The 24,853-nt window shown below is 42.1% G+C and overlaps 2 protein-coding genes and 1 pseudogene across 7 annotated transcripts in view; 2 read left to right on the top strand and 1 right to left on the bottom strand.

Annotated features, from left to right (window-relative positions):
* The first annotated feature begins 6,682 nt into the window (after window positions 1-6,682).
* Window positions 6,683-6,802, top strand: LOC120610149 (uncharacterized; annotated as a pseudogene).
* A 4,368-nt stretch (window positions 6,803-11,170) lies between these two features.
* Window positions 11,171-17,468, bottom strand: LOC120609614 (uncharacterized). 5 transcript variants are annotated; one of them, XM_039872291.1, is made up of 3 exons: window positions 17,109-17,468; window positions 13,612-13,642; window positions 11,171-12,645 (listed from the first exon to the last, which is right to left on the bottom strand). In XM_039872291.1, exons 1-3 carry the CDS (start codon window positions 17,352-17,354, stop codon window positions 12,614-12,616), a joined length of 309 nt encoding a protein of 102 aa, XP_039728225.1. In that variant the 5' UTR covers window positions 17,355-17,468; the 3' UTR covers window positions 11,171-12,613. The 5 variants fall into 5 exon arrangements, 4 of the variants coding, with proteins under 4 accessions (XP_039728225.1, XP_039728226.1, XP_039728227.1 ...); XM_039872292.1 differs by having other exon boundaries at window positions 11,171-12,537; XM_039872293.1 differs by lacking the exon at window positions 13,612-13,642 and having other exon boundaries at window positions 11,171-12,643.
* A 141-nt stretch (window positions 17,469-17,609) lies between these two features.
* The window catches only part of WAPL (WAPL cohesin release factor), a 67,357-nt gene continuing 60,113 nt past the window's right edge, over window positions 17,610-24,853 (top strand). For both annotated transcript variants that reach the window (XM_039872289.1, XM_039872288.1), the window contains exons 1-2: window positions 17,610-18,002; window positions 20,693-21,213. In XM_039872289.1, coding sequence (XP_039728223.1) covers window positions 20,715-21,213 — 499 coding nt within the window. In that variant the 5' untranslated portion in view covers window positions 17,610-18,002; window positions 20,693-20,714. The remainder of the gene's footprint in view (window positions 18,003-20,692; window positions 21,214-24,853) is intronic.

The raw sequence follows: 24,853 nt of genomic DNA, 5'->3' as shown, positions 1-24,853 counted from the left end.
ACCTAAATGCCCATCAACAGACGATTGGATAAAGAAGTCATGGTTCATATATGCAATGTAATATTACTCAGCCATTAAAAAAATGAAATCCTATCATTTGCAATGACATGGATGGACCTAGAGGTTATTATGCTGAGTGAAATAAGTCAGAGAAAGATAAATACCATATGATTTCACTTATATGTGGAATCTAAGTAATAAAAAGAACAAACTAATCAAAAACGGACTCATAAATATAGAGGACAATCTGGTGATGGACAGAGAGGAGGGAGGTTGGGAGGCTGGGAAAATGGGGTGAAGGGTTAAAGAAGTATAAATTAGTAGTTGATAAATGGTCACGGAGATGGCGAGCATAGCACAGGGAATGCAGTTAGCATTAATATTATGGCTAAGTGGAGGGCCAGGGGAGGGAGGGAGCAATTGGGGGGATTGTTTTATGAACTATATAGATGAATAACCAATGTACTGTATAGTTGAAATCAATTTAAATAAATAAATTTTTAAAAATACCAGACAAAACAGACTTGAAGTTTAAAGTAAAGAAAAATTTTAAAAATTGATAATTATGAAATCTTTATTGAACCATTAAACCACTGAAAAACTTTTTTTTTTTGAAAAACACTTAAATAGAGAAAGTGTTACATAGTTATACAGTAATATGAAGTTACGTAAACAAAAACCAGAAAACACTCCTCCAAAAAGTTGCTGTGTTAGGGTGTGGAATTACGGATGATTTTCTTTTTAAAAACATTATGCATGGCCTTTTATCGTATTTCCAATAAGAAGAGGGAAGGACAAAAGTAAAGCAGGCACTTCATTGAAGTTGGCTGATGAGTGACAACCAAATATCAGTTCTAATTTTTTAAATTGATATATAATTTACTTATAACATTAGATAAGTTTAAGGTGTACAATAGTTGACTTGATGCATTTATATTGCAATATGATAAGCATTGTAGCATTAGCTAACACCTCTATCTTGTTTCATTATTATCATTTATTCTAGTGGTGAAAACAATTAAGATCTAGTCTCTTAGCAAGTTTAATGTTTAAAATATAGTTGTCTACAATCACTATGTTGAGTATTAGAACTCCAGGACTTATGTATCTACGAGTTTCAAGTGTGTGCTCCTAAACAACATCTCTTCCATACCCTGACCCCCCAGGCCCTGATAACCACCATTCCACTCTCTGTCGATGGACACTAAGGTTGCTTCCAGGTCTTGGCTATTATGAATAATGCTGCAATGAACATAGGAGTGCAGATATCTCTTCTACATCAGTTTTCATTTTTGTCAAGCAGAACATCTCACTATCATTTAGAAATTATTCTGAATCCTCTGCTTGCACTTTTTGCCTAGTTTCCTCTTCAGATAGTTTCCAGGAAGGGTATGATTAAAAATGTGGTGTACAAATTCTAGGCATCCTAGACAAATTTGTCATATTTGAATGAAAACCACTATAAGGGTTATAACATTTAGTTTAATAGGACTATTTCAAACCCTCACATTTTTCCATGTATTAATTCACCACTAGATGCTGCTATAGGCTGAGATATGCTTCCCAAACTGGTATATTTGCCTTTCCTCTTTCCTGTGGGAAAATGACAAGCATTCTTTTTAAATGTTTTGTGTTAGGACATATTTATATGCATTTCTTATGCCAAATAAAGCCCAGTGAATTGGAAATATCACCCTTTTTATGTCTTTTGAGCAGAGAGTTGGAACTACAGTCTATGGAGCACCTTCTCTGGGCCTGGAAGCTTTCGTACATTTTTTTCATTTTTCAAATGGTGTCTCATTCTTCACCTTTCTGCACCCACTGTGTGCTCCAGAGGCTGAGCTGAGACTGCATCAACCAGCTCTCTCCTCTTCTGGCTTCTCCTTGGTTTTTTGGCCAATGAGGAGCATCAGCAGGAGGTGGCATGCAAAGGAAAGACTACCTGAGGTGTTTGTTCCCCAGTTCCCTCTGCAGAACATCCACTGGCTGGCTGTGTCCTGCCACCAATAGTTCTACCCTTGTAAGGTGGTCTTCCACACAGCCTCTCTGTCTCCAGGTTTTTGTCCTCCAGGCCCAGGGGAGGTGACAGCCCTATTGTTCCTAGTCCCTAGTCCTGGAGTACTCACACTCCCTTGTGGTTACTCTACACCTTATTTGCACTTTTGTAAATAGTCCTTTTATTAAACACTCCTCAAATTATCCAACTGATTGTGTCATCTGTTTTCTGCCAGGACCCTGACCAATATAATACTTAAAGAGACAGGGAGTAACTCATCCAAACTAAGAGTTAGTAAGTGGCATAACTGGGCTGAGAAACAGGTCTGTCTGCATCCTTTGCCAGTTCAGGCTGCACTGCCTAGGAAGAAGCCTGTTTGAGAAGTGGACAAGTTGAGGTCCAGCAGTGGGCCTAGGGAATGGACTCTCCTGCTTTGTGACTCAGGCCACTGCACATCCAAGACACATTCCCACTTCTGTCTTTCCTGAAGTTGGTGTGTGTCCTCATTATTCAGCTGCCATTGCATTTGTTCAGGAAGCCTTTGCTTGCAGAGCCCAGAACATTCTCCTTAATGGCTCAGGTGATAGTATTTTAAAACATACTCTTGGAGGTTCTTCCCATCAGGAGTGGAATCTAATTCTCCTTCCCTTGGATGTGGGCTGTCCCTAATAATTTGCTTCTAACAACTAGAATACAGAGGAAGGGATATGCCATTGCTTCCAAGGCCAGGTTCTAAAAGCAGACCAGCTTCTACCTGCTCCCACTTGGGATGCTCATTCATGAAATGCAGTGCCATGCTATGAGGAGACCTGGGCCACCTGGAGAAGCCACATCTGGGCATCCAGCTGAAAGCCCCCTAAGGTTCAAGCTGTGATAAAGCTCTCAGTCCCCAGCCATCCTGTGACAACTGCATGAGATACCCCACAGAGAACTGTCTAGCTGAACCCAGTGGACTCTAGAAACAGAGATAGATAATAATAATAAAATGATTGCCATTGTTTTAAGTCACTAAGTTTTGAGATAATGTGTGACACAGCAGTAGAAAATTAATAAGCAGCCTTCTGCATAACAGTGGTGGAGTACCAATATTGATTCTCTTTTGGGTGTCCAAAATGTCCTGGGAAACTACTCTTCTCTAATTCTCTCAAAAAATTTCTAAATCTCCGATTTTTAGCTCCACTATGATCTTGTCCTAGATTTCGCTCCTGGATACTTTGAATGTTGAATCCTCTTGGAATTAAATGTACCCGAATTTTTGTTTAGAATAAGTTCATATTCTAGAACTTGCTTTTTTTTCCACTGAGTAATGTATTGTTGACAACTTTCCAGGTCAGTAAATATAGGTCTCCTGCTTTTTAAAAAAAATAGCTTCATAGTATTAGGCTCCCATTTTTAAAAGTTTTCCCCAAGCTGTATATGCCACCAAATAACATCCACCTACAACCAGAGAATTTGTTAATTCGTTTATACATTAATTCTCTCATTTGCTCATTCAAAGCACCATGAAGGAAGTGTTAACTACGTGCCTAGTGATAGTTTTTGAGAATATTAAGAACTTTTTAGAGCTCTAAACCTAATTTTATAGAGACAATTTTTTGCTTAAGTAAACCAAAATTACTTAAAAGAACCCTGAATAGAAGAACTCAGTTCATGTGAGGTGTGAGGTATAAGCAATAGACTCTCAGGGAAATGGATAGAATCTGAAACTGGTCATCTTCTCCTAGATAGGGCTGAACATAATTGTGGTAGGCAGCCTTTAAGATGGCTCCCAGAGGTCCTCCCCTCCTGCTATTTAGGCTATTGTGTAACCTGAACCTAGTGACTTGCTTCTAACAAATAAAATATGACAAAAGTGTTGGGGTATTTCATAATCACTTCCATGATTAGGTTACAAGAGTCTGTGACTTCCATCTTGTTCAATTGTCTTCTATGTTTGCACACTTTAATGAAGCAAGCTGACATATTGGAGAGGTCCAAATGACAAAGAACTGAGGGTTATTTCTGACCAACAGCTCTTAAGAAACCAAATCCTGTCAACAACCTTGTAAGTGAGCTTGAACATGGATCCTTCCCCAGTCATGCCTTCAGACAAGACCGCAGCCTTAATTGATACCTTGATTGCTAACTTGTGAGAGACCCTGACACAGAGGATGCAGATAAATTGTGCCCAGACCCCTAACCCACAGACACTGTGAGATACTAAGTATGTGTTGTTTTAAGTCCATAAATTATAATTTGTTACGCACCAATAGATAACTAACTCAGTAATTATGTAGAGATGGGAAATTGCAAGTCATAGCATGTGGTGATAAAATAAGTGATTCAACTATTGCTTAGGGTTTTCCATAATGAAGTACTCACTGAGGCAAGGCTCTGGGGGAGTCAGTGGCTGTTACCAAAAAACAAACAATTAGAAAAAGAGGAATTCAATGACTATGAGTGATGTCATTGCTGAACAATTTAAGGAAAGAGATTGACAAAAACAAGGTCATAAATTCTTGTATCTCTTCTACTTTCTTTTACTTTTATTCTTCCCTTACCTTCCTAAAAAAAAAAAAAATTAAATCTTAAAAGCATTAGGTAGGGCAGAGCAAGGATGGCATTTGTGCCTGGAGAGAAAGGAACTGTGGAGGCACAGAGTGGGGTATTGCTACTGAATTGGGTAAGGAGAGCATTTGTGTGGGAGGGCTGCCTGACACAGGGAGTCAGAACCTGAACTGGCTGAGAAGGGCATTTACACAGGAAGGTGGCCTTGCATAGGTGTCAGAGCCCAAGAAGGGTGAGAAGGACAGCACTGCAGAAGAGTAGCTCGGCGAGGGTGTCACAGCTTGAGCAGAGTAATGAAAGTGTGTTAGTTATCTCTTGTGGTATTAGAAATTACCTCCAAACTTAGTAGGTTAGAACAATAATCTTTTACTATCTCAGCTTCTGTGGGTCAGGAATTCAAATAAGGCATAGAAGGAGTGGCTTGTGTCTGTCTGTTCTGTAACATTTGGGGCCTTGGCTAGTAGACTTGTTGGCTGAGGGCTGAAATCATTTGAAGTGTTGGCTGAGGCTGGGGGATCAACTTCTAAGGTGGCTCACTTCATGCCTAGAAAGTCATTGCTCACAAGTTGGTTTCTTTTCATGTGGGCCTATCCATACATGGTCCCCTCCACAGGACTGTTGAGTGTCCTCACAACTGGCTTCCCTGAGAGCCATTGATCCTTGAGACTGAGCCAGGAAGAAGCTACGCTTTTTATGACCTAGCCTAGAAATTCATATGGCATCATTTCCATCATATTTTATTCATTAGAAGTGAGTTGCTAAATCCAGCGCACAGTCAAGGAGAGGGGTCCCACCTTTTAAAGGGAGGAGTATCGAAAAATTTGCAGATATATTTCCAAACCACTACAGAGAGATGGAGAGGCAGCTTGGTGTGGGTTCTCAAACCCTGAGCAGAGTGAGGAGGGCACACACACAGAGGGGGAGCCTAGCAAGGTTTGTCAGAATCCCTGCAGGATGAAGAAGGCATGGGAGAGACAGACTGGTATGGGGAGTTGGAACTCAGGTTTGTTTGAGGAAGACATCTTGGGGTGGGGTGCAGAGGGGAAGACAGTGTTGGCAGATGGTTTGCATACAGGGGACTGATCACATAAGTAAATATATGAAGGATAATTGGGGCCAGTTTTCTCACTGTCAGAGGAATGCAGCTACCAAAGTAACACCTTTGAACACATTTGTGTCTTTCCACATTCTCAGATTTATTGACTGGAAGCTTCTCAGATAAACTAATCAGGTATCCATGCAGGTTAAAACACAACATACAGAGAGGGAAAGTACAGTCTTCCACAACAGAGTGAATGGATGAAAATCCTCAGTGTCTCCAAAGCGATCTATGTTGACCTGCAGTGTAGATGGTTTCGTGTAGGTCCCAAGCCAGCAGCTGTAACAGGCAGAGGTCAGAGTCTTCATCTCTCAGCGTACCTGTTCCTGATGCTCTTGGGTCAGGCTTGAGCATCGGCTGTCTGAAGTGTTCAGCTTATATGGTCTTTACAGGGTGAAATCCTTATGCCTACCGACTCCTGCAGTCAGGGGCTTATCAGTGGCAGCCGTGGCTGACACTTTTGTGGTTTTGGGTGTTCCAGTCACGCCCTAAGGACATTCCCATTATGTGCCAGTTGATATTATTATCATGGCTCCCATGGAATCCATTTTTTAAAGTCCAAAAATTTCTCAATTCTCTATGCTCTATACAGTTACAAATATGGAAAGGGAGAAAAATAACACAAATTCCGTGATGTTAGATTGGGAACTGGAAGCATGAGTGTGGACGCCATGGTTTTCAAGATAGGTAGTTAGACAGGTAGGTAGACAGAAGTGTGTGCGTGTGTGTGTGTGTGTGTGTGTGTGTTTCCTATTGCTATCCATAGGGCGTGGAAGAGCAGAATCCTAGACTAACAGGTAGAGAGGAGACAAAGAGGAACAAAGTAAAAGCCCTGTCCCAGGAGCATGTCAGTCACCTGGACTGAGAGAAACCCAATGAAAGCAAAGGCTAGGAGGCAGTGGACTCGATGTCAGAAGGTTCAACCCAGTGGCTGTAGCAGGTGATGAACTGCCCCCAGCTGTGGTGGAGGGTGGAGGCAGAGAACTTCAAGGGGGAGCCTTCCAGTAGGTAGCTCACTGCCAACAAAAACACTGAAGCTGGTCTATGGCCATTCTACCCTGAACAAGCCTGATCCCGTCCGATCTCGGAAGCTAAGGAGAGTTGAGCCTGGTTAGTACTTGGATGGGAGACCACCTATGAAGACCCAGGTGCTGTATGTAGGCCTAAAAAATAAGGGATTGTAAGCTGACAGGGTCCTTGCAATCCGTGAGGTAAACCAAGGATTGCCTCACCTAAACGAACAAACAAACAAACAAACATTGAAGCTGGACAGCCCAAGTACTTGCTGGAAAATAACAAGTAGGCCAGCTTGGCCGGAGAAAGGAGTTGATAAGCTAGGATGCAGAGCCTGGGAAGGCCCCTGACTAGGATCCTTATACCTCGGTCTGGACAAATTTCATGGCCTGCAGCCTGAAACCAGGTACAAAATTGGGAGACTGTATGCATTTTTCAAGGCACAGAGTAGGTGTCCTTTTCTCAAAAGGGGTAGGTATCCTTTTCTCAAAAGTCAAGACTACTAAGGAGTTTCTGTAACGTCAGGCTATCTACTGGGGCTTCTGGGCAGAATAAGATAAAACTCGAAGGACCTGGCATGGTCCTTAAAGTTTATTAAGGAGGCCTGAGTAGCATTGCCCTTAATTCACTGGTGCCTCTTAAAATCTTTTCTGGAAGGGGGAGGGAGACTGGTATAATTGTCTTCATTTTACCAAAAACTGACACCCCATTCCCTTTCACAACCCCAGGGATACTCTTGGGGGTATCTCCACGATTCCAGAGAAAAAAGTGCACAGCGTGAGGTGAGCACGAGAGATCCTGTATGCAAAAACATTCATTCTCCAGGGGAGACCCATCCTGAGGGAAGCCAAGGCCTGGGGAAGACAAGGGCGCACACAGCTAATTATAATTGCTACTACAACTCCGTAGAGTGCTGTTAGGGATCACCAAGAGGTTTGGGCCTGCAGAAGAGCCCACAGGCCCAGAGGCTCTGGGTGTGCTGTGTTGATCAGCTTCAGCAGGACCAAGGAAGCAATGCAGATGTGAGTGCGGGGGAAAGGGGGAGTGAAGCAAAGACGCGCAGGAATCTTGCATTTGGCGGCGGAGCCCCCAGTAGCAAGGCGCAAGGCTTGGGTGGACACTAGCCAGTGGCACGCCACTAGGCCCACTTCGCATGGCAGTTTCGCGCCCACACTTCCTTCCGCTGCACTGGCCGCACCTCGATGGGACGCAGTAGGCGGGAGGCACGGAGGTTCAGAGTATCCGTTTCCTCCGGGCTGGCACAGTAGTTGCTAAGCACTTTTGTACTCTAAAGCCTCATATAAGGAGATCAAAGCCCAGATGGGGGTGGACAGGTCAGTCTCGCCGCCGCAAGTCGGTCCTCAGCGGCTTCCGACCGACTCACGGCAAAGCCCGTGCGCTCGGGCGAAGGTTGCCCACATACGCTCCTCCGCCGCGGGAGCCCCAGGATCGACCCTCACTCAACGCCTGGCATTCGCTTCCCGGGCCGTTCTCTTTCAGCAGCACACAGCCCTGTGGCCAGCGATCAGCCCAGAAAGTGGCAGCGAGGTCATCAACACAACAAAGGCGGCCCCAAGCAGCACCTTCTGTCTTGTAAAAATTGCCGGGTCCCGCCCTGGGGGCGGAGTGGAGCCGGGTGGGGAGAAGTAGCAGGAGATACCCTGAGCCCTCTCCGCCCTATTCCACAACTCTGTAGTGCATTCATTTGAAATGTTAATGTTTTGAAGCTTCCCTCTTGGCCCGGATCTCTCTCCTTTAAAGTAGGCTGAAGCCTCTGGGATTAATAAACAAACCAAACAGGCATTTGATTGGGGTGGGAACCGGGTAAACATTTGTTGGTCCAAAAGAAAGAGGCAGGTGGTAACGTAGACAAACGCGGGTAAATTATTTCACGGCCCCAGCCACTCGCTTTAAAAAGACTCCTTTGTGCACTGGTTCCAGGAGTTGGAGAAGTTTTACCAATCAACAGACCCTTATTTGCACCCTCCAGACTGAGAGCTCACACTGCGCGGGGCTTTCACCCCGCCACGCACAGAGGAAATCAGGTCACGGGAGGGAGGCGGGGCGGGATGGGGCCGCGGTGAGGCGGAGCCAAGCCCAGGCCCCGCCCTGGTCCTGCTGGGCGAGTCCAGCCCCCCAGCTCCACTGTGGAGCAGCGGCTAGGACTTCAGATTTCCTGGGGTATCCTGAGGATGGTGAAGCTGGCCGGTAGGCCTGAACCTAACACAGCCAGCCATCGCGCCCGAAGAAGACACTGAGGGGTGTCACAGCGGGTGCTCTTAAAAATCTTGGCATGCGTTTCCCCGTCCACATTTGATAATTTATCAGGGTATTGCCAAAATATAACCGAGGTGAATTCCTTGCTCAGCCAAGCTGCTAGCGATGATAATAGTTCTCGCAGACACTTTAGGAGCACTGACAGACGCTGTTCAAAGCCCTTCACATGGATTAACCTGTGATGAGACATAAGCCATCCACTCGCTTCTTCCTAGAAAGGGTACATCACCTGCTCTCCATCCATTCTCGTGGGGTGAGAATTGGGGCGCGCGTCCCGCTGTTTATGGGGTCCCAATTTTGCAGATATGACTCCTGGTACCTGTGTGTGCTGGAGAAGGGCTGTAGAGGTCACCAGGACACCATCGTAGTCCTGAACCGCTTCCAGGCCCCCACAATTCTCCAACTTCAGTATTGTTTAATCCACTAAATCCTCCAAGCAAGAGCTGTTTTGTCTTCCAAAAGCTTTTGCCTCAAGCTGGGAAAACCCAATAGAGGAATGATCATTTTTCAACCATGGGAGCCAACATTCATACATAACGAAGCAAGTCACACAAAGGACAGAATTCTTTCCCACTCTCCTGGGAGAGGCCCCTCAGCCCAGGGAATCTTCAGAGCTTCCCAAATGACCCACACTGGAAGCCAGGCTGGGGTGTATATGGAGCAGTGGTTGCCCTCTGAGGAGCCCTTCTACCCACCCAAAGGCTGGAGTTGGTCACCCAAGGAAATTCCAGTCCAGGTTATTTTTCATAAGCATTTCTTAGAGGAATCCAGTTCCTCCCTTTTATCTGCCCCAAGGGCAGTTGTAGATGCCCTGGGCCAGCTGAGGGACACAGGGAAGGGAAGAACAGTTTACAGTAGAGGAGCTCCCATATACCCCAGTGATAGCATCTGGGTGCTGTCAGAGTACCCAATGGGCAGGGTGGAAAGAGATTGTAGATCACCTGGTTAAGAGAAAGAACTGGCCTCAAATTGGTGAATAAGCCTAGCTTTGTACACATTTGTTTGCCCCTTTACCCTTGGTGCTCACAGATGCATCATCTCCCAGGTCTGCTATACCTTCCTGCCGGCACTAGAACATTCCTGGCTCCTCCAACCTGGCCTCTTCCTTTAAATACCTGTGAGGTCTTAACCAGTTTCCCACTCCTCTGGGCAGACCTGGTTTGAAAGAACAAAAAAATCGGGTTCTTCTACCTGGCATGATCTTAAGGGCCTAAGATAATAGCACATGCTTCATTTTTGTGATTCTTGGAAAGACAGACACCTCTTAAACAGCTGGGTGACCTTGGGCAAGTCATTTATCTTTGTTCAGTACTCCTAAAGTTTCTCATCAGCACAGGGGTGGGATAATACATCTCTGAAAGGGAGATGCAGGGAAATCTTCACTGTAAACTCAGCACCTGAAAGCCCGCTCACCTGTGTTAATGCATGCTCTCCTGAGGCTCCACTTTAAGATGTCACTCCCACACTGTCATGCACCCTGGAAGTGAAATACCTGAAACCAAATCACCCTGGCATCCTAGTTTGGGTGAGCAGCAGCCAGAGGCAGATTGGCTTTCAGAGCAGGTGACAGACAGCCCAGAGGCCTCTCTCCTATAGCGGTAGGTAAGCAATCAGGTTAACACCACCTCATTGCTGGGATGGATCTTGCTTCCAGCAGGGCATCCCACTGCCTCCTGCATAGGAGGTGAGCCCAAGCAGATCTTCACAGAAATTCAATAGCCCTGTTCAGCTTTCACTGTTTCTGTCTCAATGATATTAATCCCTAGTCCACCAATGGTTCTCAGAACTATTTTTCAACATTTCTAAGATTAACATATAAACTCATTATCCATTTCCAAACTTATTAGAGGCACAAAATATCTAGATAACCAAAACGCCATATGCTTGGTTTTCTGCATCTTTTAATTTAGAACCTATGGAAATAAGGAAGAGAGGATAATTGACTTATATGGAGAGTATATAACACATGGTCAAGTTTCACAAGTGGAGAGGGAGGGTGGTCCAGGCAGAGGGGACTGCATGAGTCCTGCAATAGAGGCTTGTGACCCTTGAGTAGTCTTTGTATATCTTGGGAGAAGAGACACAAACCAGGTGTGTGGTAGAGTGACAAACATCTGTTAATGCCAATGCAAATATCAGTGGATGTGAACTTTTTTTCTGAGAGGGCACTAAAGTTTTTTTAAAAGAAGGAAATAGTTTATTAAATTTATGTTTTAGAAATACCATTCTGGTGGCTGTTCAAGAGTGGATTCATTTTTTAATTACTTTTTTAGAACAGTTATAAGTTCACAAAAAAATTGAACATAAAGTACAGAGAGCTCCCATTTACTTCCTACTCTGCCCCCACATTTTATTATTAATGTCTAGTATTAGTGTGATATATTTGTTGTAATTAACGAGCCAATATTGATACATTATTAACTAAAGTCCATAGTTTACGTTAGGGTTCACACTCTGTGTTGTATAGTTCTGAGTTTTGAAAAATGCATATTATGAACCCAGCATTACAGTATCATACAGAAGCATTTTACCACCTTAAAAATTCTCAATGCTTTGCCCACTTCTCCATCTCCATGAACCCATGATCTTTAGTGTTGCCTTTTCCAGAATTTCATATAGTTGGAATCATATAGTATGTAGCCTTTTCAAACTGTCTTCTTTCTCTTAGTAATATGCATTTAAGGTTTTTCCATGTCTTTCTGTGGCTTGATAGTTCATTTCTTTTGGTAAGTCTATTTTATATTTTCCTTCAATAAATATTTACTGAACTTCTATATCAGTATTCTTCCATAGAAATATAATGAAAGTCATGAATTTACTTTTTCTAGTAGTCACATTAAAAAGATAAAATTTACTTCAATAACATTCTATTTAACTCAATATATTAAAAGTATTATTTCAACATTTAATCAGTATAAAAATTGAGATACTTTATACATTTTTTATACTAAGCCTTCGAAATCCAGTTTGTACTTTATATTTTCAGCACATTTCAAGTGGACTAGCCATATTTCTAATGTTCAGTGGATACACTCAGCTGGGCAGTGAAGTACTATGCTGGGGATAGGGCAGGGATCAGAATGGACAAGGTTTCTGCACTCATGTAGTTGACAGTCTAGGGTGGTAGATAGATAATAAAGAAGTAAAATCATTTCAGAGAGTGATAAGTGTTACTGAGAAAATAATGCACTGTAATTACACAGAGACTGGGAAGCTGATTTAGATTGCCTGAGCAGTCAGGAAAGCCTTTCCAAGGCTGAGATCCAAATGAGGAGGCATTAACCATCAATTATCTATTGCCACAATAATGCTGTAGAACAAACCACTCCAAAATTCAGAGGCTTAACATAATAAGTAGTTATTATTGCTCATGAGTCTACAAGTCAGCTGGGCAGTTCTTCTGGTCCCACGTATGCTCACACATGCATCTGTGGGTGGCTGCACATCAGGTAGGTAGCTATGCTGATCCTGGTTAGGCTTGCATGTTTGGGGGCTGCTGGCTGTTGATTGGTTTTGGATGACCTCAGCTCTTTTCCATGTGGCTTCTCATCCTCCAGCAGGCTAGCCCAGGCCTGTTCTCATGGAGGCAGGGATCCAAGAGAATGTGGAAGCTGTCAAGGATTCTTAAGGTTCGGGCTCAGACTGTATCACTTTTGCCGCATTCTTTAGGTCAACGCAAGCTACAAGGCCAGCCTACATCCTAGGAGGAGCTGTAAAGTCACGTTAAAAAAGCTGTGCATACAGGGAAGGATGGAAAATTCAGGCAATTTTTGCACTTAATCTCTCATATTATTTAAAAAGCTTTCAATTCCACCAGGACGTTATAATGACTGTAAACTTAAATGTGCCAAATAAATTATCTTCAAAATATAAAAACAAAAATCAAACTACAAGGAAAAATTGACAAAATTACTCTTATAGTGAGAAATTTTAATGCATCTTTTGTAGTTGATAGGTTAACCACACAATAAAACATTAGCATATCAACAGATAGAGTTGAACATAATTTACAAGGTTTTCAGTCAACAAATACTTATGACATACTTTCTGCATGTGAGGTACTACTCTAGATGTGCTGGGCATATAGTAGTGAACAAAAGCCAACAATCCTTGTCCTCACAGAGTTTATATTCTAGTGGAAGAAAACAAATAAGAAGTTAATATGTAAGACAAACAGATGACTACTATGGAGAAAAAATGACAAGGTAAGGAGTTGAACTTAAATAGCATGGTTAAGGTAGGCATTACTGAGGAGACACTAGAGTGAAGACCTGAAAGAGGTGAGGGAGTGAGTCGTGTGCATATCTCCAGAACTAGTGGAGGGAACAGCAGCTACAAAGGCCCTGAGGCAGGAGCTGGTTTGGCAGGTTCTAGCAGTAGACAGAGGCAGGCTTGGCACTGTGGAAATGGATTAGAGTTGTCAGAGGCCAGAACATGTAGGACCTTGTAGGCCATGATAAGGATTTTGGATTACAGTCTTGAGGAAGCCCCAAAAGGGTTTTTGTTTGAGGGGGAAAGGATGAAAACTCTGGAGAGAAGAGGGCTGTTTCAAGACAAGCGTCAGGTAGCTGGACCTTTAGATGTTGCGGGGTACCAATCTTTGTAAGGCAACATGTCTCAAGGGAATTTCCCTAGCTTTGTCTTTCAACTAGACAGCAGTTTACTGCCCAAAGGATATCACCATCTCCAGAGAATATATTCCAATTATCCTGGAAAACAAAGTAATTGGGATTATAGCATTATTCATTTGCTCAATGCTCAGAATGAAAACCTATCCAAAGCAAGAACAGAAGGTAACTCAAGAAAGCACTCCCTTCTCCATTGGGAAAACCATCAACAATTTATGGATTCACAGGTTAAGTGAAACTATTGTTGGTTTTGAGTCACTGATAAATGCCCTGAAAATTTTTTTCTCCAGATAAATGCCCTGGAGAAAAATAAACTAGGAATAGTGAGCATTCGGGAGTAGGGTGTTACAATTTAAAATAGGCTGGTCAGGGAGAGATTAATTGAAAAGTCATATCTGCCCAGTCTGGGCAGAGCAGAGTTGGGGAGTGTCAGAGAGGGAAAGGCAGAGTCTGGCCCACATCTTGTAGGTTGTTCTAACACAACCACTACGAGGGCCAGTGTATGATTTATAATTTTATTATTCCACATTCTATGATGAGGAAAAATTTTCTGTACCCAATGTGGTAATTTCTGATTTCTAGTTCTCTGAATTTTGTTATATTTTACCACATATCATCAGAAAGACTAAATGGCAACTCCAGTTCTGAGTTTCTATGCCTATGCTAGAACACAATCACAATAATGGCAGAACAGGCACTTGTATTCATTTTTTAATTTTTGCAGGATTTCCTTTTTTTCAGTTAAAGCAAAGTATGAGTCCACCTGAGCGGAACTCAAGGTCATGGGGTTCTGCCCTTGTCAAGAAAGCATACAAGACGGTAGCCTGCAGTATCAAAGGGTACAAGCTTGGATCAGATCCAGGATTTCAGTTTCTGGCATAACTATGACATTTAATACGGAAAAAAAATTAGACATCTGAGGGCTTGCACAGAGGCATTCTAGCAAAGAAGAAAGCACCTACTGACTAATTGGTGTGTGAGTGAAGCAGGTTCAAATGAAGTGAAGAGAACCAATCTAGTGCAGTATAAACTGAGGGAACTGAGAAGACAAAAACCTGCTTGCTTATGTGTTATCCACCTGGATGGAGTCCAGTTCACTCGCTGTGGTGTGAAACTCAGGGCTATGGCAAGAGAATGGAGTAGGGTCATTAGGGAAGGGGCCCTTAACCCCCAGGGACCATGGACCTGGTCTGAGGCCTATTAGAAACTGGACTGCACCACATGAGGTGAGTGGTGGGTGAGGAAGCGAAGCTTCATATGTATTTTCAGCTGCTCGCCAGAGCTAGCATCGCCACCTCAGCTCTACCTCAGATCATCAGGTATTAGATTCTCGTAGGAGCACCGGTCCCTGGTGCCAAAAAGGTTGGGGACTGCTGATTTAGGGCATTTGCTTGCCATGTTGGAACCAAGGAGGCAAAAGGTAAAGATGGTGGTATAGTCTGCAGGCCCAGAGTCTGAACATCCTCTAGGAGGGGCCCTAGAGTGGGCAGGCTCTCCACTTGTCTTGAGTGTGGGGCACATGAGGGTGGGAGGCCTAGCACAGCTCGGCTCAGTATTTTTTATTTTATTTTTTTACTTTTCAAATCATGTACCATTTTCTACCAGATTTAAGAATGTCTACAAGTAATAATGGAAATTCAATGTTTAAGAAAAAGTTTGATTCCTTCATTAGTTGCAATACCTTGAGTGAATGCCAACCTATTTTTTCACCTGTCAAATAAGGATAACAGGCAAGGATGTCAATGAGGCTCTCTGGAAGCCTGGCATCATACCTGACGCATAGTAGGTTCTTAATGTTCTCCCTTTTCCCTCCCTCATCTAAATGAAAAATATTAGGTTGCTGACAAATGCTATGGGTATACTTTAAATCAGTGCTTGTCAACCTCTAATGAATGTGAGGACGAATCACCTGGGGGAATCCTGGTAAAGTGCAGATTCTGATTAGGTGGAGTTGGGGTGGGGACAAGCATGTGGCATTGCCAATAAGCTCCCACGTTAAGCCCATGCTGCTGACTTGGACTCTTTAAGTAGCAAGAATTTAACATTACTAAATTCCATTACTTAGCAAAACTACCACAAAAAAAGCCCCCAAAAGAGCGCCACAGATTGTCTATTCCTTTAAAAAATTAACTCTTCTACTTCAGCTTAGTGCAGTCACTGATCCAACCAAAGTACCCAGCACCAGCCAGGCCAGGGCACAGTGACATAGTGCTCTCCTACAGGGAGAGCTTGAAATTGTTTCCCCACCACTTTTGGCGTTTTAATCTTAGCTTTTGCCTCTGATAATTACCCCTAATTAGCACCCACCACCTTGTCATTTAAATAATTATAGTAAGTGCAGCTTACATCTCTGCCGGCAATCTTCAAACAATCTTGGCAATCTTCAAACCAACCGATAAAACAAGATCCTATGCTCTTTTTAAAAAGACAAAACTGACCCAAATAAAAGTTATGTGCACACCACCAACAGTGGAATACATAGACCTGTTATAACTTCCATTCATATGAGCCACCTAAGAGTTGATTTATTTTGAACCAAAGAAAGTACCGCATAGTATTTGGGAAATTGTAAATGTCAGAATATAAATTTTCCAAGCAGTGGCACAAAAATTCAGCCACACTCAGTTCTGCGTTAAATTACTATTGGGAAGGACTACAGGATCTCTGAACTTTTTTTCTTTTTTTCCCTTTATGGAGTTTTCAGAACATATTGGAAGAGCCTGGTAACTTCTGGGTGCCTTCAAAGCAAATTATTCATTTGTGGAACAAGGGGCGGCTTTTCACTGAAAGTAATTAGTAGTTGTCTAATTTTCCAGGGGGATCTCCATTAGCTGCCCAACAAACACAGGGCCATCGGAGCCCGATGAATCATGCGCCTCTTAGGAATTGACTGCGTTACTCTTTAGAATGTTGTTTTCCCACTGCAGCCTCAAAAAAAAAAAACAAAAACAAAAACAAAACCCAAACTATCTACTTTTCTGAATAAGTAATACACTGACCCCCAAAAAACCTTAAGTGGAGCAAAGAGTGTGTACAGCACAAAACACTCTTTCCTCCTATTACCTCCCACCTCCCTGTCTTCCCCAGAGGCAATCACTGGTTCATTTCTTTAAACTTTTTACTATGGAAAATTTCAGATGTACGAGTCAGAGAAACTGAAATAATGAGCCGGTGTGTTTGCATGACACAGCGTCAACAATGAAAAACATCTCGCTGGCTTGTTTTATTCTTCCTCCAGTTTTTATGAGTAATTTTAAAATAAATCCCAGACTGACCACATTTTATCCGTCAAAACTTTAGTACACTTTTTTAAAAAATACATAACCGCATTGCCGTTATCACCCAAAAAGGTTGATGATAATTCATTAATACCATCCAATATTCTCGGGGTCACTTTTAACAGGTCCAGGACAGACGGAGAGAGAACGACGAAGGTAAGGGTCGAGGGGCCAGAGGGGGCGCATTAAAGAGACGTGGCCTCCCTCGCTCGTGGCTGCGGCTGTCGGGTGCCTAGCGTTCCGGGTCTCCCCGTTCCCGCTATCGTTACCTGCACCAGCCAGGCCCGGTCGAGGGCGGCTCCGAGCCGCGGGCTCCCGGCCTCCCCGTTCCCGGGCGGCGGCCCAAGCAGGCCCGGCGCAGCTGTACAACCCACCGTCCCAAGACACTGGCGTGTCCCTGGAGGGGAAACGATTGACACAGCTGCCTGCACTGCGCCCCCAGCCCTCCCCCGCGACACCTGCAACTCTGGGCGGGACCAGGAGCTGGAACTGGCTCCCGAGCGCGGGGAAACCATGGCCGCGAAGCAAGTCCGCCCGTTTCCCGATCGCGCGCGGAGTTCTCAACACCCACGACCTCGCGGACCGGGACTACAACTCCCGTCGTGCCCCGCGGTCGGACCAATGGCGGGCGCCCGACCATGCGGGGCGCGGCGCCTGCGCGGCGGTTTGAGTAAGCGGCTGCGCGATTGGCTGCGGGGTCGGGCGGCCGCGCGGGGCCTGTGGGAAGCGGAGTGACGGAGCGAGCGGCTGTTGGAGGAAGGAGGTGGGGGGCCGGGAGCGCAAATGGCGTTGAGATGGTTCAGGGCCCTGTTCAAACTCCAGCGCTGACCATTCACCGGCGGAAGCGGCGGCGCAGGAGACGGCGGCGGCCCAGCGGAGGCACGTAGTGGGCTCTGGTGGCCAGGGAGGCCTAGGCCAAGGCCCGCTGGCGGCGCTCAAGGCGGGGAGGGAAGTTGCGGTGCTGCCGCTCCTCCCCCCCTCCACCGGGTTCCTATTTACCGCGAGTAGAGTCGCGGGTTCTGACGGTGGCGGAGCCCCTTGCTCCTCTTCGTTCACCAGCCGGCCCTGTTCTCCTGCGCGGGACTCCGGCGCCCGCCCGTGGGCAGCTGGGGGCGGGAGAGGCGGAGGCGGCCCGAGGCCAAAGCACCGGCCAGGCGCCGAGGGTAAGTAAGGTCTCGGGTGGCTGCCTAGGCCCGGAGCGAGCCAGTGAGGGTGGGGGAGGCAGGGGTCTGGCAGGGGGTGATGGAAGTCTCGCTATCTTACCTACCGGCCTCTAAGGAAGTTGGGCAGGGGAACGGCATAAACTCTTTTTCCTCTTTTATTTGTCCTTTTTCTGAGTTCTTTCTGGGCGGCTGCTGATTTACTTCTTTCCCCAAGCGCGGTCGAGTGTGCTGGTTTTAGCCCCAAATCCTTGGTCGTCTTTTTTTCTGTCCCTGGTCGCCACAGAGGCCTTTACACTGCCCTGGGGATTCGGTGGCCGAAGCTTCCGGGGCGTCGGAAGCAACATCCCTTTCCTGGGCGGTGGGGGCGGGGAAGAGAAAAGTTGCGTGATCCTCCAGCAGGAGGGGGGCCGCCTCTCCCGGTACCCCTTGGCGCACGACCGCCTGCAGGTGAGGATTTCTGGGTGATTGGTTTTGCCCTTTCCGGCTTCATGCCTTAAGAGAAGCCCCTAAGCCATTGCGGGAGCCAAAAGACTCTAGATTTGAACGGAGGTTAAGTGTGAGGACTTTTTATCCCAGCGCACTTCCCTGAAAATTCGACCTGGCTTTGGGCTAAAGAAAAGGCCCAGCGACCGAAAAAATTTGGTTTTGAATCATTCTTTCCTTCATAGTTAGGATGATAGTCTTTGGAAGTGAAAACCTGAGCAAGATAGCCTGTTTACTTGAAATATACTTAAAATATGTCAAGTATGGCTGCACACTAATTTTTGAATTTATACGTACTTTACATTCTAGGCTTAGAAAATGCCATCACAATAATCTGTCTAGTGACTTTTTAAAAAATGCATTGTGGAAACTATAAAGGTAATGAAAAGTAGGGATATTATATAATGAACTCCCATGTATTCATCTCAGATTCACGTTATTAACTCTACATTAACTTTTTCTTGTTTACACGCTTTAACTTCCACACTCAAAGCGAGTCATTGACATTTCATGAATATTTCAGCATACATTTGTAAAAGACATGAACTTTTTAAAAAAAAATTATGATTTTTTTTATCTTTTAAAATAACTAATTCCTTAGTATCAAACATTCACCTGCAGACTTTCAGCTTGCTACAGTGAATGCTTTGTGGTTCTGGGACCATTTTTGCGATGAGTTTTTCTGGTGTATACGTAAAGGAGCCCAAGTCTAGATTTTTGGTTTGGCCTTTAGTCAGCATTTTTAGGTCATTACCATGTAAGTGTATCCATGAAGTTCCAGCTTTGTTGGTGTTTATAAATGGGTCTATACAACAGGGCTTTACATTCTTGGAGGAATAAAAATAAATTATTTTGTTATACTTGTAGCTGCCAAATATACTTAGTTTTGTTTAGGCTGTACTTAAGAAAGACAAGATTCTTAGTGTAGGTCTACATTACAAGGGGAAATAGAACTCCCTTAGGCATGTTAAAAGATCTTCAAACCTGTGTAGTCTTAATGCAGATGTGTGTGATGACTATATTATTTTGTCAGATTGGAATTGTCTAACCAAACGTGAGAAGGGAAAATAGTCCACTAAATATATATAAAACTAAGTTTATTGTGATTCATTATAAATTGCAAGAATTTAAGTTAATAAAGGGAAAACATTTAAAGTATAGATCAAAACATTCAGAAATGTAAGTCACATATTCTAGTTGTATTGTAAATTTCAAAGTAGGAAGATTTTTTTCCAACCTCTAGGCAATTGTTCATTTTTTCCTAGTTATATTTTATATATTGATATTTAAACATTAGGTCAAAGTGTAAGAAATGGGTAACAATTGATAGTCTTTAAAAAAGTGCTGTAACTTGTTTTTAAAAATGTTTGACTCTTGATTTACTGTTCTGAAAATTTTGTCCCAGTATTTGTTATTAATAGTGTAGATAAATTAGGTGAATAAGTTTATCTTTTATAATGTGAAGAGGTAAGTTACCGCTTCGTTTAATAATCCATGGGCCACTGTAATATGCTGGAGTCCAACAGCTCCAGAAAATGTAACTCGGCAAATGAGCACAGCACTATAGGGACAAGGAAGGTAGAATAAGTATAGTTTCTTGTGCTTAGGGAAATGACCAACTAAGGACTGTTTTTCAAGTCACATTTTAAATTACATTTGACCAAGAATCAGTATCGTTAAGGTTAGGTTAAAAGCTGCAGGTTCTAATACATGAAAAAAATATAAATAAGTGCTCTGAAATTTCAAAAAACTAAATTTAGTCAACTATTTGGTATTTCTGAGATCCTGCAAAAGAACATTTTGTGTTTAAGATTTTATATTAGGGGTAATTACCCTATTAATATTTAAGGCAAAAGTGATGTTTGTGAGAATAGCAAGTAGATTGCTTTGAAGCATTAAAAAGTAAACATTCCCCACTATAAATTGGTTTTGTGTATGCTGAGTTATAAGTTGGTTAGTCTTACTTTGTAAGTAGCATATGAATATGTGCTCATTGTAAAAAAAATTGACATGTGGAAGTATATAGAGTAAAAAATGAGCCTCTCTCTTTACACTCTATCTCCATATTTATTTGACAGTTTTTAAAGATTTTATCTTGAATGTTGAAAAGCCACTTGGGGAGAATTCTTAGGTTCTTATTTTTAAATTCAGTGTTAACACTTAAGTATTTGATGATTATATATTTTCTTACATTTTTTTCCCCACAGAGAATATGAAACAGGTGTCAAAATGACATCCAGATTTGGGAAAACATACAGTAGGAAAGGAGGAAATGGCAGTTCAAAATTTGATGAAGTCTTTTCCAACAAACGGACCACCCTTAGCACAAAATGGGGAGAGACCACATTTATGGCTAAATTAGGGCAAAAGAGGCCTAATTTCAAACCAGATATCCAAGAAATTCCGAAGAAACCTAAGATGGAAGAAGAAAATACTGGTGATCCTTTTGGATTTGATAGTGATGATGAGTCTCTACCAGTTTCTTCAAAGAATTTAGCCCAGGGTAAGGGTTCCTCTTATTCTGAAACTAGTGAAGCTGCTCAGCTGGAAGACGTCACTTCAGTACTTGAAGCTAATAGCAAAATTAGTCATGCGATGGGTGAAGACAGTATTGTCTCTGATAAATGCTTACATTTGGAGGATACTTTGCTTGAGAAAGAAAAGAGCACAAATCGAATCTTAGAAGATGATGCAAGTAAAAGTAGCTGTGCTAAATTAACGACTTTGGGTAAGTTTTGATTTTCTTTATTCTGAGCCCAAAGAACTTTATGTAAGCCATTTAGTTAAATGATTTAAATTCTAAAATATTTTTGGGTTTTCTTTCTGCATTTATGATTAATGGGGACTATAGATAATTTTGTAAAAGTTAAGAACTTCAAAGAAACCAATTGGTGGTTGAAATTTTATTTAAAACAACTTGGATAAAAATGTTTCCAGGCTATTACTTATGGTACATTTTGAGAAGTCTCATAAATCCCTAACTCCAGTTTCAATAAGAAAGATTTCTTTTTTGTTGTATTAGGATTCCACAATATCTCATTGCTATTACTGTGGAGGATTTGGGTGGTTACTGACAATGAAAATGAGATGAGCATTTAGAATGAGGATTAGATTTTGGAGTGTTAGGCTTTCCTTCAAAACTAGTTTAGAAAGATTAAGGAGGTATTGAGCCCAAACATTAAAGAATTTAACTTTATTGCAAATTAAGATTAGTTCATAGTCTGGCACCAGTAGCAACTTGTATTAATAGCTTTTAATACACTAAATCAGTTGTATTTTTAAAATGTTAATTTGTAAATCTGGCATCTAGTGTTCACTCTTAACACAATATATTTTATCAATTGTACCCCTACTCCTTTTGTAAAGGATTTGAGACAAATGATACAAAGTGCAATTAACTAAAAGACTGAAGAGATAAAAATTGAGGGTGACAGGTAGACAGTGTTTGCCTTATCAGCAATAGGACCTGGATAGCACTGTAGTTGAAAACAAACTTTAGTTTTTGACTTTTTGGTAAAGTTCAGTGATATGAAAGGTTATGTAGATCTCATATTTTGAAAGAAGTAAAAACCAAACTTTTTAGTACTCAATTCTTAAGAAGAATTTTGTTCCTTGGAGGCAAAATAAAAGGTGCCTCCAACAGTATGATAAAAGACTCTGCCTTGCATGGTTACAGTAAAAATGCTGAACATTTTCACTCCCTTTTCTCACCCTTGGATGAGAGGATGAGCCAGCTGTTATTGTCGTTCACTTGATTTTCTCAGTTAATTCTAATTTGGCAGTCCTTACACTTTACCCACATTTCTTCTGAAGCATTGTTTATATCTTCAGGTTAGGTTAACATTTTATTAAAAAGCAGAGCATAAAAACTGTTTCCTGGATCAGCTCCCAAAAATGTATTGGAATTTTAGAACTGTTGAGCCAAAACAAATTTTTAAGTCAGATCTCTTCATTTTATAGAGGAGGCTCAAAGAGGTCAAGTGACTATCCAAGGTCAGCTAGTGGCAGAATTGGACGAGATTAATTTATTGATTTTCAACATGTTGAGTACCTACTGTGTGTACTCTACTAGATGAGATTAACTTATTGACTTTCAACATGTTGAGTACCTACTGTGTGTCCTCTACTAGATGAGATTAATTTATTGATTTTCAACATGTTGAGTACCTACTGTGTATCCTCTACTTTACTAGACTCGGAGTGTTTTTTCACTTGTCTAGTGTTCTTAATGCCATATCTTACTATATTCTGATACTCGATTCACAATGCAGAGTAGATAGGCTGGAGGAAGGAAGATGAGGCTAGGGAAATGGTTAAACTGGTCAAGGAAGGCAGACACAGGCTTTCCCAAATGTTATGTTTTGGAGAATAGGTTGTGATTTGCAGGCAGAGGATATCAAGAGGATGTATGTTTATGTAGAAGGAATATTAGCTTCCCAGTCTAATGTAGCTGAGTTATAGTTCTGGTGCTGATGCTGTGGCCTGGCGAAATCCAAACTCCATTATGATGGGTTTGTGAAGAGAAAATATACTAAAATACAGTCAGATGGATGTTCAGGAACATCTTGTCTCTCTCTCTCTTCCTTCACAAGGCACCCTTAGTGGGAAGGGAATGATATAGCACTATGAATATTTCATTTTTCCTTTTCTCCTTTGGCCACCCAGAGCAGCTCCCTGTAGGATAAGAAGAGAACTTTGAGGGAGTGCTTTTGATTCTCATGGTAGTCTTATCCTAAGTTGTTCTTATAAAACACAAATTCATATGTTTACAAGTTGGTTATAGTTCTGGAAATACTTCTATATGTTATGACCTTTTTCCCTTTGTCTCTCCTCTGTAAAATTTGGACATTTCCCCATGTCCGAACTTTTATTATGTCTGTCGGATTGTCATTGACTTTACTTTCATTCAGAAAGCCTTCTGATTGTTGTTGAAGTTTGGAAACCCAAAACTAAGTTTTAGACTAAAAGGATCTCTATAAATCTAAAGTGGTTCCTAACCTTTTATGAATTAGCAATTCTGTTGAGAATGATAAAATTTTGAACTTCAGATGAAAGTGCCCGTGTACCTACTTAGGTCTCAGAAATCTCTGAAATTCTTTGCAGGTCATGTTCAGGCATTTTATTCAAGAACCTTTGAGAAATTCTAAGATCAAGTTTGTTCAGAGTGTGTAAGTTAAGTGCCATAGTATCCTTTCAGTGGAATGTTCCTACTTATTTAAACCGTTTTTCACTGTGTAATTAGAGTAGTCTCCCCTTATCTGCAGGGAACACATTCTAAGACATCAGTGGATGCCTGAAATCATGGATTAGTACTGAGCCCTATATATACTGTTTTTTCCTATACATACCTATCAAAGTTGAATTTGTAAATTAGGCACAGTAAGAAATTGACAACAATAAAATAAAAAATTATACTGTAATAACAGTTATGGGAATGGCTTCAGGGTTATTATTAATTAAAATAAGGTTTATTCGAACACAGGCAGTGATGATCATCTGATCACTGAGAAGGTTAAGTGACGAATGGATGGGTAGCATATACAGTGCGGATCCGCTGGACAAAAGGATGATTTCACGTCCTGGCAGGTTGGAGTGAGATGACAAGCGTGTTCATCATGCTACTCAGAACGGCGTGCAATTAAAAATTTATGTAGTTTTGGAATTTTCCATTTAATAATTTTGGATTGTGATTCACTGAGGACAACTGAAACTGGAAAACTGAATAAGAGGAAACTGCTGCTGTCTATACATCACATCAGTGAAAAAGGCTTATCCAAGTTCAAACCATTTCTCTTGGCATTAAGTTTAAAAGTGATCGCTTTCTCTATAGAAGTGTCTATGGTTAATTTTTAGGTACTATTAAAATTCTTTGTTTCAAATATTTTATACTGGATAGTACTTTTAAAAATTGTGGCTTAGTTAAAGGGAAAATTCAGAATGAGGTCATGGTAAAGCATCTAATGGTTGCCGTTTTCCAAATAGATGTTTGATGGATCAGGGAACGGAAGCAAAATTACAAACTGTGAATGGGAACTGCAAGAAATAATTGAGTTGGTAAAATGTCCTAACTCTTGATTTAAAAAACAAAAACCAAAAAACTTTACCAGCTTAAATGGTTGTCAGTATATAGCAAATCTTGTTTCATTTGTTTTACTTACTATTTCTACCTCCCATCCTCTATCCTGGATTATTTTAAAGCAGATTTAGGATTTCCTGTTTTATTTGCACATACTTTAGTTGCAGTTGTTGAAGCAGTGAATTCTCAAATAGGTGTACCACTTAAAAATGACAACAGGACCTGAAATTTGCCTTTTTAAGAGATCTCAGAATATTCTTTAGTGTGAAATCTAAGGCTGTGTACATTAAGG

This window comes from Pteropus medius, unplaced genomic scaffold, assembly GCF_902729225.1.
Source record: "Pteropus medius unplaced genomic scaffold, Ma_sr-lr_union100, whole genome shotgun sequence".
NCBI lineage: Eukaryota > Metazoa > Chordata > Mammalia > Chiroptera > Pteropodidae > Pteropus > Pteropus medius.
Note: the sequence above shows the minus strand (reverse complement) of the source record. Positions and strands in the feature narration are given on the sequence as shown.

Excerpts from the sequence above, each read along its gene's own strand:
- LOC120609614 (XM_039872290.1), bottom strand. The coding sequence starts at position 17,354 with ATGGTTTCCCCGCGCTCGGGAGCCAGTTCCAGCTCCTGGTCCCGCCCA. Across the intron at positions 13,643-17,108 it reads ACCGGGCCTGGCTGGTGCAG|GATAATTGGAATATATTCTC; the intron begins GTAACGATAGCG and ends TTTGTTTTCCAG.